The following is an 18,779-nucleotide window of genomic DNA, read 5'->3' on the forward strand; positions in this document are numbered from 1 at the left end:
GGGTGGCGATTGAAAACACTGAAATCCCAATCCCTCAAAGCTCGCAAATCCTTCTCAGCTACCATCAGTCCTTCATAAACCTTCGTGCAACATCCACTGTATGCTTTCAAGGCTGTCCTTGAAACCTGAAGGACTAGAAACTTCCTTTTACAAAGAACACTGAGCTTCTCTGTATGTTCACACTTTGTCCTAGACCCAAGGACCTGAAGCATCTTAGTTTGTTGTGTCCAAATCTTAGCCACAATATCAGTGAGATATTGCGTTGCTCAGAGAACTGCAGCTCACAGGCAAATTCCAGAAAGAGGGCTAGTGCAGTTGCTGCTAAGGAGAGAATAGATGGCTGTCACTATTATTCAACTCCTAAGTGCACTTTCTATTAGCATAACAGTCCATGAATGAGTCAAAATTACAGTAATTAAGGAACTCCAATCAAAACAATACCTTTTTTCTTTCCCTGAATGTGCAGCTGGTGCGTAGGATTTAACAAGCAACAGCTTCTGCTCAGACTGAATAATCCCATGTAGAAGTGATGACATGGTTACCTAGTTTGTTTCCATGAGTACCAAGAGTCAGTGACTGCACTGAAGTCTAATTAAAGATTCCCCAAAAGCCTGCATTGATCCCCAAAAAGCTAATACTGCGAGTCAGAGGAATGTTGCAGAAAAAAAGAATAAAGATGTGCAGTTTGTGTGCGTAATAAGGTGTGTGGCCAATGCGATATGAAGTATGCGATGTAAAAGTCTTGTAGCGCCATGGCTTAGCTCCCCCTGGATCATAGGATCCTATCTGAAACAAGGTATTCTATTCATAAAGTAAGAGATAAAATTCATGTTTATTAGCTAAGTCATCCATCCATGATCTTTCATTTAGAAAACTGGAAGCTAAAAAGGGTGTTTGATAGCTAAAAATGTTATATGGTTGGAAGGATATGGCCACTGTGAATAGTTGAGATTAGAGATATAATCTTACCTTGTTTATTCTTTCAGTTGCTGTGTATGAGCAGTCCCCCCAGTGTATTTATTTATTATTAACACATTTTTTTCTATAGAAAAGTATTAGAGGCATTCCACACATTACACAGCAACAAACTTGGTTTGCCTTCAAATACATCTTCAGTAGGGACTCAAAATTAGTCCTAGTATTTCACTCACTGTATGTATATGTCATGTGTGTTTTCAAATACTTGTCTGTTGCATTCATATCTTTTACAATTGGGTGTACAGGAAAAAAACATTATAGGTGTAAGCCTTCTAAAAAGATACGTGATGACTCTTAGGCTCCTTCCGCACACGCAGAATAATGCGTTTTCAAACCACTTTCACAACTGTTTGCAAGTGGATTTTGCTATTCTGCACAGCTTCAAAGAGCATTGAAAGCAGTTTGGAAGTGTTTTATTCTGCATGTGCGGAAGGAGCCTTAGTTATGGAGGGTTTTTAAAGAAAAGAACAGCTATTCAGATTAATAGAGATGTGACTAGAGTTGAGGATTTCATCTTGTAGCTATCGTCTGTCTCAATGGCTGCTGTTAAAACCAGTTCATTTGTTTTCTTGGGCTGCATTTTGCAGTCATTGTGTTCCATCAGAACAATGTACAATGAACCAGTAGCTTTTCTCCCGCCTTCCCAATAGCAATTTTCCTGATACCTAATGCTCCAGAATATACTGACTGCACCTGTTTTGAGATCTGTGGTCAAATAAACAGAATAACAGATGCAGCAATGAATTTCACCAACTTTTCCTGTCTTTGGACATATCTGCACATATGTAATTTGATGGATCAGCAAAACTGGATTTCATTCAGCCTAACCTGATCCCAGAAACTTAATATTGAAAGAGAAGAATTCACATATTGAGAATTGGTGATATTGTATATGCTGAGGAACATTTTCTTCCTGTCTAGTGATAAAATGTGTTATCCATAATAGTTTCACCTTTTAATCTATACCTGCCCCCTTATAGTACTGTTCCCACCAATGACTTCACTATGTAGAGATTTGATGTGTAGCTGTTTGGTGCTATCAGTGGTACTGTGGAAAGTAGCTTCAGCTGGTTACTGTGAAAGATAGCTACAGCTGGTGGAAGAAAGTCCTCATATTGAAGCAGTTTTGTGCATGCTGCTAGGCTTTCCTTCAAGTCCCTCATCATCCATTTCTAAAGTTTGTTCACTATGAGGTTAAACACTTATAGCACTGCTGTCTCCAACACTCAGGCCTTTTCCACAAGGGCTAATAAACACGGGTTAAGGGTAGGATAAAACCTGGGTTGGGGGGAACTTTGCGCGAATACCGCTCCTAATGCGAGTCTGCTCCGCATTTCCCTCCCCTCATTTGGGTTTTTCAAGAATTGCGATTTGTGTGATTCTTTAGTTTTAACGCGCCTCGCAGCCACAGCCAAGCAAATGGCCAGGCAGAAGGCGCATTATGTGGCTGTGCTTTCCTGTTTGTTTACCTCCCACCTCACATCTGCGGAGCCAAGCAGGCGCTTCTGGAAACATGAGGCATCAGCAAGGCTCTGGGGGTTCATGCTGCCCGTGTAGTTGCGCATTGGTGGGAAATAAGTAAAAAAAAAAAGATGCGCCTCTGTGCGAAGGCACGTTAGTGACTCATGTTAGCTCCGGAGCTGCCATCATGGAGGTGTGCAAAAGGCTGCACCCTGCTTTGCTTTGGCCATGTGGAAAGGGCGTCAGTCAGAGTCCTGAATATCATAAGAGAGCCAGGCAACTGCACTATTCTTCATCCCTTCTATTCTCCTCAGTATCAAACTTCTCTTGCCTGCTCCTGAGTTTGAGGAACTGTGTTTTTCATATGAACACCATCTCTTCATAAAAAGCATACCACAGTGCAGCAACAGTCCTGAGTTTTGAACTGTGATCCCAGATCTTTTAGGTCAGAGTTCAGTGTTCTTGTTTACTGATGGTATGGCTAAGACATCTAATGTGATAAAGAATGCCAAGGTCCTAGTTTCACTGATTCAGAATGTCTTCCTCTGTATGTTTAGGCGATGGGAAGGAGGAGACCCTGGAGTGTCCAATCAGAAGACACCAACAACTATCCTCTTAACTCCAGAAAGAAAGTTCCACAGTTTTGGTTATGCAGCCAGAGATTTCTATCATGACCTAGACCCTAATGAATCAAAGCACTGGTTGTATTTTGAGAAGTTTAAGATGAAGCTGCACACAACTGGAGTAAGTCATGATTGACTTTATGTTTCTTCCTAAATATTTTAATATCATAACTGTACTACAGCTTATTCATTAGTGCTAAAGTAAACTAAACTAAATGTGACATCAAACTAAATGTGACATCAAGACATAGCTGCAAATAGCTTTTTAAAGCATAAATGGCAGTTGTCTCACCTTCCTAGCCTTCTTGATTTAGATTTGGGCTGTGGAAGCCCATTTTCCTTAGAGTTTGGTCCAGGGGGGTTTAAAGCTATGGACTCCCAAAGGGGGTGCCCCCATTGTTTCCAATGGGAGCTAATAGGAGAGGGGGGATACACTTTGGCCCCCATGAACCAAACTTCACTTAACCTGGGGGGTATCATCAGGAGGGTCTCCTAAAGATATTCTGAAATTTTGGTGCTGCTAGCTTAATAATTGCACCCCTGACAGCAAGCACCCCCACCCCCAGGGGCAGGCCTTGACATCTTCACTAGAAACATGCTGCAGTGAGGATGTTGGAACCTGAATGAAAAGGTGCTGATTCTTTTGAAACTTGGTTGTATCTAGATTAAATTTTCAGTGGGAATTCGGCCAACTTACAATACTTTGTATTTTAATTCTCCAGAATCTCAGTCTGGAAACAGACCTGACAGCTGCAAATGGCAAGAAAGTCAAAGCACTTGAAATATTTGCTTATGCTCTGCAGTACTTTAAGGAACAAGCATTAAAGGTAAAGCAACTCTTCTGTCTCCTGTTCTCTATATTTATAACCATGACAGATGCCGGCTCAACTAACTTAACCTTGCCAGGCTTTTGCCTGCAGTGGTATGTGATGTAAACAGAGTTTAGCAGCTGTGGGAAATGAAGGCAAACTGATGGAGCTGAAATGTTCTAGATTCCTGTGCATGACCTCCTTCCTTATAATTAAAAAAAAACATGTTAGTGGAATTCTGTCATGTACTTGGTAATAGTGATATCTTGTCTCTGTCAAACTCAACAAAAGTAGATATATTTCATTTGTTTCTCAGATAGGTAAGTTCCCATTTTTCTCTCTCAGTTCAGAATCATGTTCTTCCATTCAGTCTTCTTCCCTGCAGAGAGGCTTAATCCTAATGCACCAGTTCTCTTGAGTTTGTTTCCTCTGACGAAAGATTACCCATTCCTTCTCCAGTAGGGAACTTGGCCCCAAACGGTTCTGCCGGCTGTGGAGGAAAGAAACCAGGGCCAGCTTCTGGGGTTGCTTCCGCCCCCCAAAAGCCCCCTCTCTCCTCTGCTGGCAGCAGCAAGGCGCCTCCAGCCCAGCCTTCAAAGTTCAGGACAGAGCAGCCAGCAGGGATTTAATCGCTGGAGTTGCAGAGGAGGGGGACCCATCAGCCGGGGGGAGGGGTTGGGAAGGCAAAAAGATCCCTTTTTTTGTTTACATCAGATCGCCCTCTGCAGATTCCTCGGGGAGAGGAAGCCAAGCGCCCCCCCCCCCCCCCCCGGGCCTGGTGCTTGCTTCATTTTCCCCTCCTCAAAATATATAAATATGGCTGGAGACAGATTTAAGGCCCAGCTCCTGCTTGATGGATGTGCACAGGGGCAGGCATGCGCCATCCCATAATTTGCCAGTTTAAAGTAGCTTGGTGCTCTATTGATCTGTTACAAAGAGCCCGAACAAAAAACCAGTCAGAAGAAGAGGTCGCACGCGCATGCGTGTGACCTCTTCTTCTTCTGACTGGTGGCATTTGCGTCACGATTCACGGTGGGAAGTTTAAAGAAAGATTACACCCCCGTTCCTTCCCATGGAATTGGATAGGAAACGCGCTAGAGAAAAAGTTGTACTTTGAAGCAGGTCCTGCCAGGACACAGGATAAGGGGTAGAACGAGCACCAGAAACAGAATGAAACCCTCGTCATCTGTCAAGCAGTGGGGAGGTGTCCATGAAACCTGGTTATTTCGCATTAGTAACATGCAATTAATTGCCCGTGGGGAATCGACCTTAGTTGTTTCCCATTCAGCAGAACCTCTACTATATAACACATGGCTCTGTTATGTAGCTAGGTTGCACCTGTCCCACCTGCTTTGAATAACTGTAAATAAAATACACAAAATAGGTGTAGATAACCACATGGGTTCCATAAAACTGGAATCTTGTTTCAGAAGACCGAGTTACGATTATGAACAGTGTGAAAAAAGAAGGGCTCTGGATGCCTTTTTTAGTTGAGCTAAATAATCTAGCAGTGAGGGCGCCAAGCAAATTAAACCACTGCATGTAAAGGATCACTGCTTGCAAGGAGAATCGATAGGTGGTCCTGAGCTAGATGGCCTTTGCTCTGTATAATGCGGCTCCTTATTTCCATACTTAATCCCTACTTTTCAAAATCCTGTTTGAAGAATGATTGACTTTATATCTGGCTCTGCATACAGCTCCATCCTTTTCATTCTGGAAAGGCTGGAGGCAAAGGTGTACAGTGAAAGGAATTAGAGAGCAGTGACAAAAATATGCTGTGGCACATCGATAGGCACAAAGCCTAAAGATCTCTCACAGTGTGTTGGAGTAGAAGTTAAATGGGAACAGGGAGACTGCTTTCTGTCTACGCTAACTTGCTTCAAAAATCAGAACCTAAATCAAGCATTACTGTCTTTGGATAAAAAGCATTGTTTTTCTGCCAGAGATTTTAAACTGTGGCCACATTCAGTAGCTATGAAAACATTTGTTTGTGATAGGCATGACCATGGCTTTTTTTTAATCAAGCTCTCATGGGTCCTTCTTTCATGCATGGAGTTGTTATGTTTAAACACAAATTTCTGAGCAAACTGGAATTTGTTTTCTCCTTATAAACCAGGATTCTAAACTCGGATTAAACTATGGTTCAGAATCCCAGATTATGAGGGCATAAACAAACTTTAGTTTGGACATCACATTAAAATTTCCCAATAGGGTTGCCAGCAAGCCTGTAGAAAAATGTCCTGTCTCTTAATAGAGGCTTAATACATGGAAATGAATTATTGAAACCTTTCATGGTGTGGAGCTGAATAACATCCCATTAAACCGCTATTAAAAGTACAAAACATTTTTCTACAAGCCTGTTGGCAACCCTGTTGAGAGCCAACAGTGTACAGGAGTAGCAGTGGCGTAGTGGTTAAGAGCAGGTGCAGTTTAATCTGGAGGAACCAGGTTTGATTCCCCACTCTGCCGTTTGAGCTGTGGAGGCTTATCTGGGGAATTCAGATTAGCCTGTGCACTCCAACACATGCCAGCTGGGTGATCCTGGGCTAGTCACAGTTCTTTGGAGCTCTCTGAGCCCCACCCACCTCACAGGGTGTTTGTTGTGAGAGGGGAAGGGAAAGGAGATTGATAGCCCCTTTGAGTCTCCTACAGGAGAGAAAGGGGGGGATGTAAATCCAAACTCCTCCTCCTCCTGCTGCTCCTGCTCCTCCTGCTCCTCCTGCTCCTCCTCCTCCTCCTGCTCCTGCTCCTCCTCCTGCTCCTGCTCCTGCTCCTCCTCCTCCTCCTCTTCTTCTTCTTCTTCTTCTTCTTCTTCTTCTTCTTCTTCTTCTTCTTCTTCTTCTTCTTCTTCTTCTTCTTCTTCTTCTTCTTCTTCTTCTAGCAATCCTGTTTCCCAAACCAAGAAGCTTTCAACTGTGTTTCACTCATGAGGGAGTGACGAGGAAGGAGCAAGCACACAAACACTTTAAATAGGCTTCAATCAGGTCTCTGGAGAATCAGAATCAGACTGTCATGAATAAGGGTATATTAAGATACCTAAATGCGGCCTGTATTATGTAATCATACCCCTGCTAGTTTATTACATTTACAAAATTATTTGCATTCCAAAAGAGAATATTGTTCACCCTTCAGGATTCTTTTCTTGTTTGGAAAGCAGAGAAAGATATGTGAGGTCATTGCATTTGGAATCATTCCTAAATCATGTTACCACTGACTCCAAAAACTGAATGTGAGTTCTTAGTATCTACCTACTTTTCATTATTTGCTTAAAGCACAATTTTCCCAACTAGTGTGAACTCAGATCTTTTCAGAGTGTTCCGTGATGGCAGAAGTTAAAGTTAACTCAGGCTCATTCTGCACATGCAGAATCATGCACTTTCAAGCTGCTTTCAGTGCTCTTTGAAGCTGTGCGGAATGGCAAAATCCACTTGCAAACAGTTGTGAAAGTGGTTTGAAAATGCATTATTTTGCATGTGCGGAAGGGGCCTCAGAGTTTAAAAACAACCGCCCCCATAATTTTGAATGATGGTAACATAAGATATAATGGCCATTTAAAGTAAATAAAATGAAGAGAATGTGGGGTTTGTTAGTGATACAGCAAATATTTTTCAGCCTGATTATTATTTAGGAGAATAAATCCAGAGCAACCTCGACGTCCACTGTGAAGTCATATACGAAGTAAGCTAATGTGTTTGGCACATTCTGGCCTCCTTATTGGAGATAAATTTTTTCTAAATCAATATTTTCCTTCATTACTCCTTGAGAAGGTGTAACAGAAACCATGTCTTTGATATTTTGCACATTTAAACATGTCAGTCAATTATTAAAGGAGTCTGACTTAGACATAACATCAGAAACATGAACGAGAAGAATGCAACTGATTTTCACTGGAGCCAGCAAAAAATGCACAATTTTTTAAACATCTGGTGTCACTTTTATATCTTACTACGCTATTACTTTCATTTATTCCAGGAGCTGAGTGATCAGGAAGGTTCAGACTTTGAAAATTCTGAGGTACGATGGGTCATCACTGTGCCAGCCATTTGGAAGCAGCCTGCTAAGCAGTTTATGAGGCAAGCTGCGTATAAGGTAAGATTTGTACTGTGGGCAAAAGGAGTGGGTATGTTATTTTTATTATTTTATTGTATTATTTTTATTTTGAGAGCCACTTTGGGCAGTTTCCTAGAGGGGCAGAATAATTTTTCCCTAAATAAATACATTTGGTCTCTTTTAAAAATATATATATACTCAGGGAAATATCAATATTGGGATTTCATCTTCGTTCTAGCTTCCCATTTCACTATATATTTTTATAAATATATATTTTTTATTATTTTTTAATTTTTATAAATATATAGTAGAAAAGATGGGAATGGATGAAGTTTCACGGAGAAAGACTATTTTTTTCATTTTTTGCTGATTTGTATGAGAACTCTGGCTTCTCCATTAACATCTGCGATGGTGAGACATCAGAAATGCTGATTCAAAGAATCTGCATCCACAAACCAAGCATACGGGTATTGCGTGAACAATACCCACAAGTCCAAAATGACAGGCAGAGAGATAAGTGAAACCAGTACAAACAGTACAATGCAAAAAAAAAAACCCAAACGGGTTGCTCAGGACTGTTACATACACAAGTTTATAATTCTTGTTCTGGTTTTGTTTTCTGCATGTCCAGTTATTGCTCAATCACTGAGGCCAAAACTAAACATTACACACCAGATGTGCGACATGTCCTGATTTTTTTAAAAAGGCGACAGTTTTGAGTGGAAGAACAACAGGAAGTGGCATTTGCTTATCTTTTGTTTTGTCTCTGTATGTCTACTCAGAATCAATCCTACGCTATTTTTCTTGCCACAAGGGGAAAAAAAATAAGAAACCCATATTTTCCTCCTTGGGTGGAAAAAAACTGGATGCATGGGCAGTAATTTTGAGAAGGAAAGCAGCTAGAAAGACATGGGGTTATGAGCAGACCCTCTCTGTCTCCTCCCTGCCATTTCTCTGGTCAAACTGGCAAGAGACTGTTACACTGTTACATAAATCTGCTACACGACAGCTTGTTTGGTGTGCTGTTACAAACACATTGCCAGGCTCCAGCTTTACAGATCTAGGCTAGTTGGGTCACAAACCACAAGACATGTTTGTCAGCTTCCCTGAAGTTAGGGAGCAGAATTTATGCATGCCATGCAGCTCCCACAGACTCCAGACGCAGAAGGCTTTCTTTCTGTCCCAATATAGACAATATATTCAAATTCTAAACAAATCCCTATCACTATACTAAAGGAGAATAATTAAGGAGCTGTAGGGAGATATGACTAGTTGGATTATCAAACTATTTTCTGATTGCAGAATTTGGCATTTCTCTGATAAAAAATTACAATAAATATTAAAAGCCCCAGGCTGGCATAAGAATATAGATCATAAAAACAGACTACATATAGTTTAAAATAATGGTTTCCAAAGTCAAATGGTACTGAAAAATAAACCTCTTAATTTAAAGTCTAGATAAACAGAAGCATTTTGGCCTGGTGCCTAAAAGAAAGCAGTGTAGGCACCAGGCAAGCCTTGAGGGGAAGTGCATTTCACAAGTGGGGTGCCACTTCTTGGTGGGGGGGGGGGGCAGTCTCTGGCTGCCACACAGCTCTCCTTTGAAAGTGGGGATACAGAGAACAGGACTTGTGAGGCAGATTTCAACTGATGGGCTCAAGTAAGCAATCCTTCCAGTACCCTGGTCACAAGCCATTTAGGGTTTTAAATATAAGAACCGGCACTATGAATTACGTCTGTAAACAAATGGGCACCCAGTTCAGTGCTTTTGATCTGTTACTTTGGCTGCTAATGTGCTGGAGTTTCTGGACAATTTTCAAAGGTATCTTCATGTAAAGAATATTGCAGTTCTCTAATCTGAAGTAATCAGAGCATGGATCACTGTGGACAGAACACACTATATGAGGAATGACAGTAGATGGTGTATCAGCAGAACTCAGTAGAACTTGATAAAAGGTACTACATGTCACAGAGAAGATCTGGACTGTAGGCCAAGGTTCAGCAGTGCCTCCAAGCTGCCAATTTGTTCCAGGGAGGGGGGAGGTGCAACTCCCTCTAGGACAGACTCACTCCTCTGTCCTGAATAATTTTTGTCATTGACAAGCAGCACCTCAGTTTTGTCTGAATTGAGCTTCAGTTCACTGGCTGTCATCATTCCCTTTACTATTTCCAGGCATTTGTTGAGGATTTTCATAGATCCATCTGACTCATATGTTAAGTAGATCTGAGTTTCATCCATATATTGGTTGAACCTCCAGATCTTTTTATGATTTCTCCTTGCGGTTTAATAGACAACAGTATGGGTGATAAGATGGAACTCTGCAGGATGCTTTAACATAAATATCATAAATCCAAGCAGCAGTATCCAACACTACTTTATAAAATTAGCCAGTCACGTAAGAGTAGAATCAATGAAACCCCCCACTTCCAACTCATTCAGCCTCTCCAGAAGTATACCATGGTTGTTGGCAACAAAATGCCACAAAGAAAACAGAAGCTAGAAAAATTCCAGAAGACTGAGGAGTGGCCACCAAAGATACCAGATCTACACTGCCCTCTTAGTGTTCAGAGGTTACCCATTCTGTTTCATTATGGGGAAATATTTAATTCATCCAATGCTCAATTCCTGAAACTCACTGATCATTCCCAACCTGCAGAAGAAAGTGGGAAGTTTTGTGTGCACAACAGTCTGTATCAGAACAAGTTTGTCTTCATTAACGGTTCATACCTCATAGCCTGGATCCTATTTTCAGTTGTATCCCATGCACATTAACATTAACTTCTGATTTAAGTTTACTCAATATTTAGTAAATTCCAACAGAAGGAAAATGATGTCTTGTTACCCTTTTTAAGGTCCAGTATCCATCCCTTGGCATATCAGGAGTCCTTAGTGTACATATGTCCCTTATTTTTAGATTTGTTTGTGTCTTTGCCATGTTAACTGTGCAGATCTTTCTTTCCACTAGAATATCATTGAGTATTAGATAATTATTTTGGAGCTAGCATAATTCATGCAGTGACTATGAGTTGCATGTGCTCTGTGTATGGGTATTTTCAGTAACCCCTAATGTTATTTAGTTTTACCCTAACCATTTTGAATATATTGTGCATGTTTCTAATGTTGAGCAACATTTTTCTCAACAGTCTGTGTTGTGGGATTGCTAATGGTAGTACCAGAAGCAAATCACTTAAAAGTTTCTCATGGAAGACACAGTTGTAGGTAAATCCAAACTTGAGAGACCCATGTGTTACTTTTGTCTATTGTTGCTTGCCTGCTGTTGTGTGCATGTGTACCTGTGAAATGGAAGCTAGCAATGTAGGGTGAAAGGTAGGCTTATGCTGTCCTAACATTTCCCATTTGTGAAACAATGGAATGTTGTTGAACACTGTTTGCATCTGTGGTAATTTTTTTTTTGTCTGTGAACATATGTTTACCAGCCAGCTTCAGAAAGAATTCTGAGGGCAGATTAAAACTTATAAGTTTGCGATCAACTCAGATTGTAGGGAAGTGACAGGGTAAAAGAACAGGCTGTTGGCTGAAGACACTTGGTTGTTGACTATAAAGGTTAGTGTCATAAACTTTTAGAGTTTTGAGAGGAAAGGCAGAATAACAAATAGGGGCAAATAAAAATAAATACCTTGTAATATTGAGAGGACTGCACTAAAAGGAAATAAATTCTTTGTTCTAGTAATGCCACTCATGTAATACCTGTTCAATACTAGTCATATTATATGTAAGAATCTGCAGACAGCACAAAAACTAAGTGTAGTTGAATGACGAAAATATGTCCTTCCCCAAATCTACAAACCCACAGTAATGAACAATATAAATGTAATGAAAATTATTTATATCGAAGATTGTCTTTAAAGGAATACACAACACATAAAACTAATAAGTTGGCTCATACCACTTTGTTCCACTAAGGCAGCTTCCCACTGGCACATATGATGCTGGTGGAGCCCCGGGGCCGTTTGCATGCTGAGGTACGAGCGGTCCCCAAGCAGCCGCAGCCTGCAGAAGCACCTCCGACCTCCAGGGGTCGAAGGGCAGTGTGGGCAGGCCTCCCTGGGGACAGAGGGCAGCGTGGGTGTGCCTTCCTGTCCCTGCAGAGCTCCGCAAGGAGAGAAGGTAAGTGTGGGGGGAAATGGAGGTGCCGAAAAGCAGCACCTCCAACCCTGTGCCATTCACTGTGCTGTTTTCCTGCCTCATTAAGCACGGCAGGAAAACAGCATTTCCGCCCCAGTGGGGTAAGGAAGCATGGCACTGCCTCGATGTGGAGGCGGCAGCTGTGTGAACAGCGCCCCAGGGACGGTGTTTTTACCATCCCTAGGGTGCTGTTTTTGGCCTGTGCGGAATCCACCTAAGATGTGCCCCAATGTTCTTGCGCAAAACATTTTACAGCACAGGAACACATGGGCACCAGTAGAATGAAATGGCAGGATCCAGCCTAATATTTATATGCATTTGTATTCTTTCAGAGACTGTTTTAAAAATATATAATGTACATTGTATTTGTTTTATTATGTTGCTCACTGCCAAGAGTTTAATGCATTTTAAGATTTCTTTCCTTCTTTCCTTCCTTCCTTCCAGTGTAGGGTGGTCCACTTCCCTTTTTGGTTGTTTTGCTTTGTTTTCCAAGAAAAATGTCTTTGACAGTAGGAGTAACTGCAAAAGAAAAACTATATTTAACATTGCTTTCAGACATGAGATTTACTTTCCTACATTGTTGTTACAGTTGTATTGATATTTATAGAAGTTTCCTCCTGCCCATCTTATTAATCTAGCTACAGGCTGGGTGTTTTGTATCCAAGGACATGTTGACTTGTAGGCCTAAAAGCACTTGTATCTAATACAATCTAGAATCTTTAATGTGAAATTATTATTTTTGAACATATGTGAGATCTATCAACCTTGGCAATAAACAGTACAAAAAGTTTTTTGTAATTTTTAAAATCTTTTAATATTAAACATTTTTTCTGCTATTCAGTGCTTTCTGCCCTTTGTCATTTGGGCATCACTGTTGAAAAGGAGTGACTGTTTAAATGTTCAGTTCTTCTTCTACCTGAATTTGTTACCTGATTGGCTCTTAGTCCACAGTGTATAGAGGACAGGGAAACACAAGCCAATGGAGATGGCATGAAGAATATAATTTCCTACATAGTGTATTTGAAGAATCTTGTGCCTTTGACAGATTGTAAAGTAAATTTGACTTGGGGTTCTAATTTGCTATTTTTCATAGGATATAGAGATCTTTTTGAGCCAAAGGGAGGTGACATGAAGAATATAATTTCCTAATAGAGTATTTGAAGATTATTGTGCCTTTGACAGATTGTAAAATAGATTTGACTTAGGGATTCCAGTTTGCTTTTTTTTCATGGAATCCTGTTTTTTTTTTTAGCCAAACGTATTGTTACAAACCTCAGATTATAAGTGCAGACATTATTCCCAGTTGTTTCTCACATGCCCTGTGAACATCACTGCTCTGATTGGGCAGAAATTTTAAATCTTACCATGGCAGTTTACTTCCTTGTACTTGAGAACATTGTAGTGATGAATTAAACTCCAGTGATGGCTTGAGAAGAATGAAGAAAAGAATGGGTGGATGGTAGCAGAAAAGATAAATTTATTCTCACTGTTGCTAAAAATTGGCAGATTTTTCATCTCTGCTGACCAACAAAAAACCTCATCTTTTCAATCTCAAACATTTAAATCCTTAGCTGCTAAAGGTCACTGAACTCAACCAACAGACTGGAGTAACTTTGGATAGGATTGCATTGTCATTTTTGCAGAACTCAAATGTTCATTGTTGTGGACTCTATGCAGACACACATTGGGACTGCACAGGCGCAGGCCGGTTGCAGAGATCAAATTCTTGTAAGCTTGCAGAAGAATTGACTGAGAAGTGCTTCCCCTAGCAACAGCACCAGAATATTTCCCCACCCAATCAGCCATGTGACTAGTGGAGGGGGGCACTCCTCCCTTCAGTTCTCTTTCTGCTGCTGTGATTAGAGGATTATTTTGTGAGCACCATTTTTGCATCAGAGAGATTTTCTCTTCAGTTTTTCAATATTTGATGTTCTATTACAGTTGATTCTTAGATTCTGTTAATAATAAACCACAGTTATTTGAAGTTCAACTCTCAGCCTGATTGCATTGCAAGAGCCTCCAAACTTTTCCTACCTTCCTCTGTTTTGAAGAAAGAGATCTCTGCCTCTTTTTTAAGAGTGCCATTAGAGAGGTGGACCCAGCTGCCTCCCAGTATGACTACTGTTCTCAATATTTTCTAATGGATAAAAAAGATATTGGGAAAAGACCCATACTTGATCTCAGGGGCCTTAACAAGTTTTTGGAGGTCAAGCATTTCAGGATGATGACACTGAATTATATTTTTCCTTTGCTATCAACAGGAATGTGCTTTGCAGTCCTGGATCTCTGGGACTCTTACTTCCACATCTCAGTCCACGAATCATGTCATAAATACCTCAGATTTCTAGACAGATCTGTAATTTCATTTATGAGTACACAGTTTTGCCATTTGGTCTTTCAACGACCCCAAGAGTGTTTACAAAATGCCTTTCTGTGGCTGTTTCCCACATCAACCTCAAAGGCTGTACTGTGTTTCCTTATTTGAATGATTGGCTATTTGTGCCCAGCTCTGAATCCCAACTAGCCAATCAGGTCTTTTTCATGGTTAACACACTGGTTAAACTGGGGTTCCTCATCAACCATGAAAAGTCACACTTATCTTCTGTTCGGGAAATAGAATTCATAGGCGCACTCCTGAATGCCAACACAGGGCATCCATATTTACCTCTCAAGAGAGCTCTCACTATAAGGTCTTTGGTGAGGTCTTTCCTGTCCAATCATTATCAAAGGACAATTAAAATCCAACAGCTGCTAGGCCTTATGGTTTCGACCACTTTGGTGGTGGAACAAGCATGACTTCACATGCATGAATTCACAAATTTACATATTTAGCAAAGGCTCATGGGTATGTTGTTGAAATGATCACCATAACTTGAAAACATAGTCCAAGGCACTGATCTTGGAGATCAGGAATGTGGTCCCATCCCCCTGCTTTTAGCAGACCCAGTCCTGCCTTGGACTATCTTTTCAAGTTATTGTTGAAATGCTCACCATAACTTGAAAAGATAGTTTAAGGCAGGACTGGGCCTGCTAAAAGCAGGGGGATGAGGCCACGTTCCTGATCTCCAGGCGGGATTGAGGGAGGCCCAACTGTGCACGCTCTGTAGATGAGCAGGACTGGAGTATTCTGCCCTTCAGGGCTCCCTGGGAAGGAGCAGGGCTCTTGGGAGGGTACTGGGAGGAGGCTTGAAAATATAGTCTGGCACTAGCCTGCTCCAGCTAAGCTGATTTTCAGCTCTGTGCCTCCCTTGGAGAGGCTGACTCTCTGGTCACGTGTGTGTGTGTGGGGGGGCAGTTTCCCCCATGTGACCAGGTGGTGTTGCCCAGAAATATGGGTTACCCCATGTCCCCTGGCAGATACACCACTGGTTAGAGCACATTTTACAAGGGGCCAAGCTGCCTCTGCCGCCTTCTAGCAGAAGCAAGCCTTTATTGGCATAGACAGCAGTAAAACAATAATAAAAACAGATTAAAAAGCATATACAACATAGGATATACATGTTAGGACAAAGGAAATCTACTGGCATTTAGTAATTTCCAGGAGAAAGTCTGCCACTATCATACAGAGAGAAGGATCAGGGTTGTCCAACAAGTAGTGTAATCTAAATAAATCGGGGAGGTCGGGTAAATGTAAGGGAGTGAGATTCACATACTTGGCTCTGATTTCCTTGAATCTGAGACAGTGAAGTAATTGATGGGCCAGAGATTCAACTGAGCCATCGTTACATGGGCACAATCTTTTAGCCTTTTCTTGCTTATTAAATCTGCCATGTAACAAGGCAGAAGGCATAACATTGAACCTGGCGAGCATTATGGCTCTCCTTTGAACAGGGTTTTATTAAACAATACAGGTAGTGTGCCAAGGTGGCCCTGTTCAAATGGGAGAAGAGAAATACAGGAGGGAGCACGTTTTTCTTGGCTGCAGTGATGCCATAAGGTGGAGAACTCTCTATCCACATGAGTGGGCACTTTTAATTTCCTACTCAAGCTTCCTGAATAGGACAAAGGGGCAAAGTGAATCCACTTGGACAGTCCTGATAGGAGGCAATTTTTTCTTCAATTATGGAAAACCAGGGTTGGAATGGGTGTCAGAGAAGCAGACGGTGGACCAGGGAGTTATGGTCCCGAGAGAAAAAATGAATTCGCAGCCAGAATCTTAAAAGTCCCTCAGCCAAGCGGGCTGATTCCAAGTGAAGTTTTGCCAACTCTAACTGCAGACAAAAGGGCTGCATAGGGCACTAATTTGGGGGGTCCAGTCATCTCGGTGTGAAAAAATTTGGATTGAAGAGAATCTCAAGGAGTAGTTAATAGCTTGAATCCAAATTGGGACCTCCGTAAAAGCAATCTCGAGGCTTAACTTCTGGCATTTGAAAAATTTGAGGGCAGAGGAGGGATAAAGGAGTGGCCACTGCTGTAAAAGAAACCAGTAGTAGTGCTGACATAACTATTAGATGTAGCTAGGAGAAGCCGGGCCTTCCTCTGGGTTGCCCATGAAAGGTTAAAGGAGAAATGAGAGGCCAAGGTATTTATAGCACTTAACTCCTGTTCGATTTGGGTGCTTTTCATTGCCCATGTGAGAGCTTCTTAAAGCACCTAGAGAAGACCAATACCTTGGTTTTTTCTCATAGTTTCATTGTCAGTCTGTTGGATTCACAGTAATCCACACAGTGCTTCATTAAAGCACGTCTGAGGCCAATTGCTTCTGGATCGAGAGAGAAGGACAGCTGTCATCTGCATAGAAGCAGGAATTGATACATGGGATGCCGTACCCAGTTTGGGGGCATGGCTGTTCACTGCTGGGAGAGGGCAGAGGGGAGGTCACTTAAGAAAAGATTGAAGAGAGTGAGGGCCAGGACCAGCAGCCCTGTTTGGACCCCCCTTGGCAGTATTGGAATACTGTCTGTCAAAAAAGGCAGCTTCGTAGGAACACTTGATCCGGCAACTGGTATTTGTGTGCAATTGCCTGATTAAGAACAAGAGTCTGGCATCAATGTTAAGGGCAGCCAGTTTTGTCCAGAGAAGTTATCTCGGCACAGAAGTCAAAGGCAGCCTTTAAATCAATATAGGCAGCGTAGAGTTTGTTATCTGCATTGATTGAATATTTACTGGCTAGGGTGTAATAGCACGCAAAGGCATGGTCCAGAAGGAGATTTCCCCTTCGCGAAAACCTATTTGTTCAGCCCGCATTGCACCAGAGTGGGAAAGCCACAGCTGAAGTTTTCCTTTAGTAGCAATTTGGCATAAAAGCTTCCCTATCACTGAGAGGAGGCTGGATGGCTGGAAAGTTGGCAGGCCTCTGAGTGACTTCCTTTTTTTATGGATGCAGGAAACACAGTCGCAGACAGCCAAGTCTTGGGTAGGATACCTGAACTGTTTACTTGGGTAAAAAGAGTGGCCAGGATAGGGGCCCACCAATTAGTATGAAATTTCAGAATCTCTGGAATTATAGAATCAGGGCCAGGAGCTTTCCTTCCTTTGAGGTCCTCTAACAGCTCAACTACTTCTTGAGATGAGACAGGAGGCCAACTTGACAAATCAAAAGGGATGGGTGAAAGAGATCCATTGCTTAAAATATCGTCATTAAAAAGTTTGCTAAAATAGTCATGCCAAATATCAGGGGTAATACAGGTAGGGGTAGGAGGCTTGCTTCGGTTAAAATTATTCAGGACAGCCCAGAGTAGCTTCGAATTGTTGGAAGTTACTGCAGCGTGGAGATGTTCCCATTGAGTGTTGACCTCTGCCACCTTCTGTGCTGCTGTCAACATTTGAGAGATCTGCAGGTGACTTGGTCTTTGTCTACAACATTTCTCAAACACTACTCCGTGGACGTGGACTCCAGTAGGGATGCAGCTTTCGGGAGAGCAGTGTGGCAGTCACTTTTCAAATAGGCAGTGCCACTCCCATCTCCGGTAGTAAGTGAGCTTGCCACTCTCCCAATGTGGGCCTGCACACAGTCCACAAAGATGAACAACAGGGTTGGTGTATCTCTTTAAGATTTCTACAACATGGCTCTCTTTTTTTATTTAAGGAGGTGGAATGTTTTGGTATATGATTCTGAGGGACCCTCATAGGATATCTGATCTTCTTGCTTTTCTGTTGCTAGAAGCTAAAACAGCCTTTTAGAGGGTGGCTAATGTATATTTACAACAGACATATTATGGTTGTTAATGCATGGCTAATTCTTTTCTTTGGTGTAAAAAGGTAGAAAGATCCTGTGGAACAAAGGAAGTGATGTTTTAAAAGTGCAATCTCTCCCTGCTAGACTTCATTTTCTGCCAGACTTTCCAGAAAGCAAAAGCAGCAGGAATTAGGCACATTAGTGGTGTTAGGGGAAAGGGAGAAATCCCCTTAATTGGCACTTGCTGATAGAGGCAGATTGTTGTCAGTGAATGGATTGGTGCTATTACAGCAAGTTCTTATGGATGCAGTTCTTATGGTGATACTTTCACTTATGAATTCTCTTTTCAGCATAAGCACTAATGTTTGTTATGAAGCTGTAATGTAGTACAAGATTGCAACATTTTAAAGCCATAATTAATTAAGGGAGCTTAATTGATCATGGTGTTAAAATGCATGGAACAAGAAATATGTGCTAACAAATCTCAATTTACACCTGCTAATTGCTGCGGTTAGGTTTGCACAAATGTACTGACTGTGCCAGACTAATGGAACATACCCCGTTCCTGCATTTGTAGATACAGCTTTACTAAC

The 18,779-nt window shown here is 41.6% G+C and overlaps 1 protein-coding gene across 1 annotated transcript in view; it reads left to right on the top strand.

Moving 5' to 3' along the window:
- HSPA12A (heat shock protein family A (Hsp70) member 12A) overlaps positions 1 to 18,779 on the top strand; it is a 76,497-nt gene that overhangs the window by 26,417 nt on the left and 31,301 nt on the right. The window contains exons 4-6 of the mRNA XM_048505551.1: positions 2,997 to 3,183; positions 3,785 to 3,889; positions 7,844 to 7,960. Coding sequence (XP_048361508.1) covers positions 2,997 to 3,183; positions 3,785 to 3,889; positions 7,844 to 7,960 — 409 coding nt within the window. The remainder of the gene's footprint in view (positions 1 to 2,996; positions 3,184 to 3,784; positions 3,890 to 7,843; positions 7,961 to 18,779) is intronic.

This window comes from Sphaerodactylus townsendi, linkage group LG08 (assembly GCF_021028975.2).
Source record: "Sphaerodactylus townsendi isolate TG3544 linkage group LG08, MPM_Stown_v2.3, whole genome shotgun sequence".
In the NCBI taxonomy this organism is placed as follows: Eukaryota; Metazoa; Chordata; class Lepidosauria; order Squamata; family Sphaerodactylidae; genus Sphaerodactylus; species Sphaerodactylus townsendi.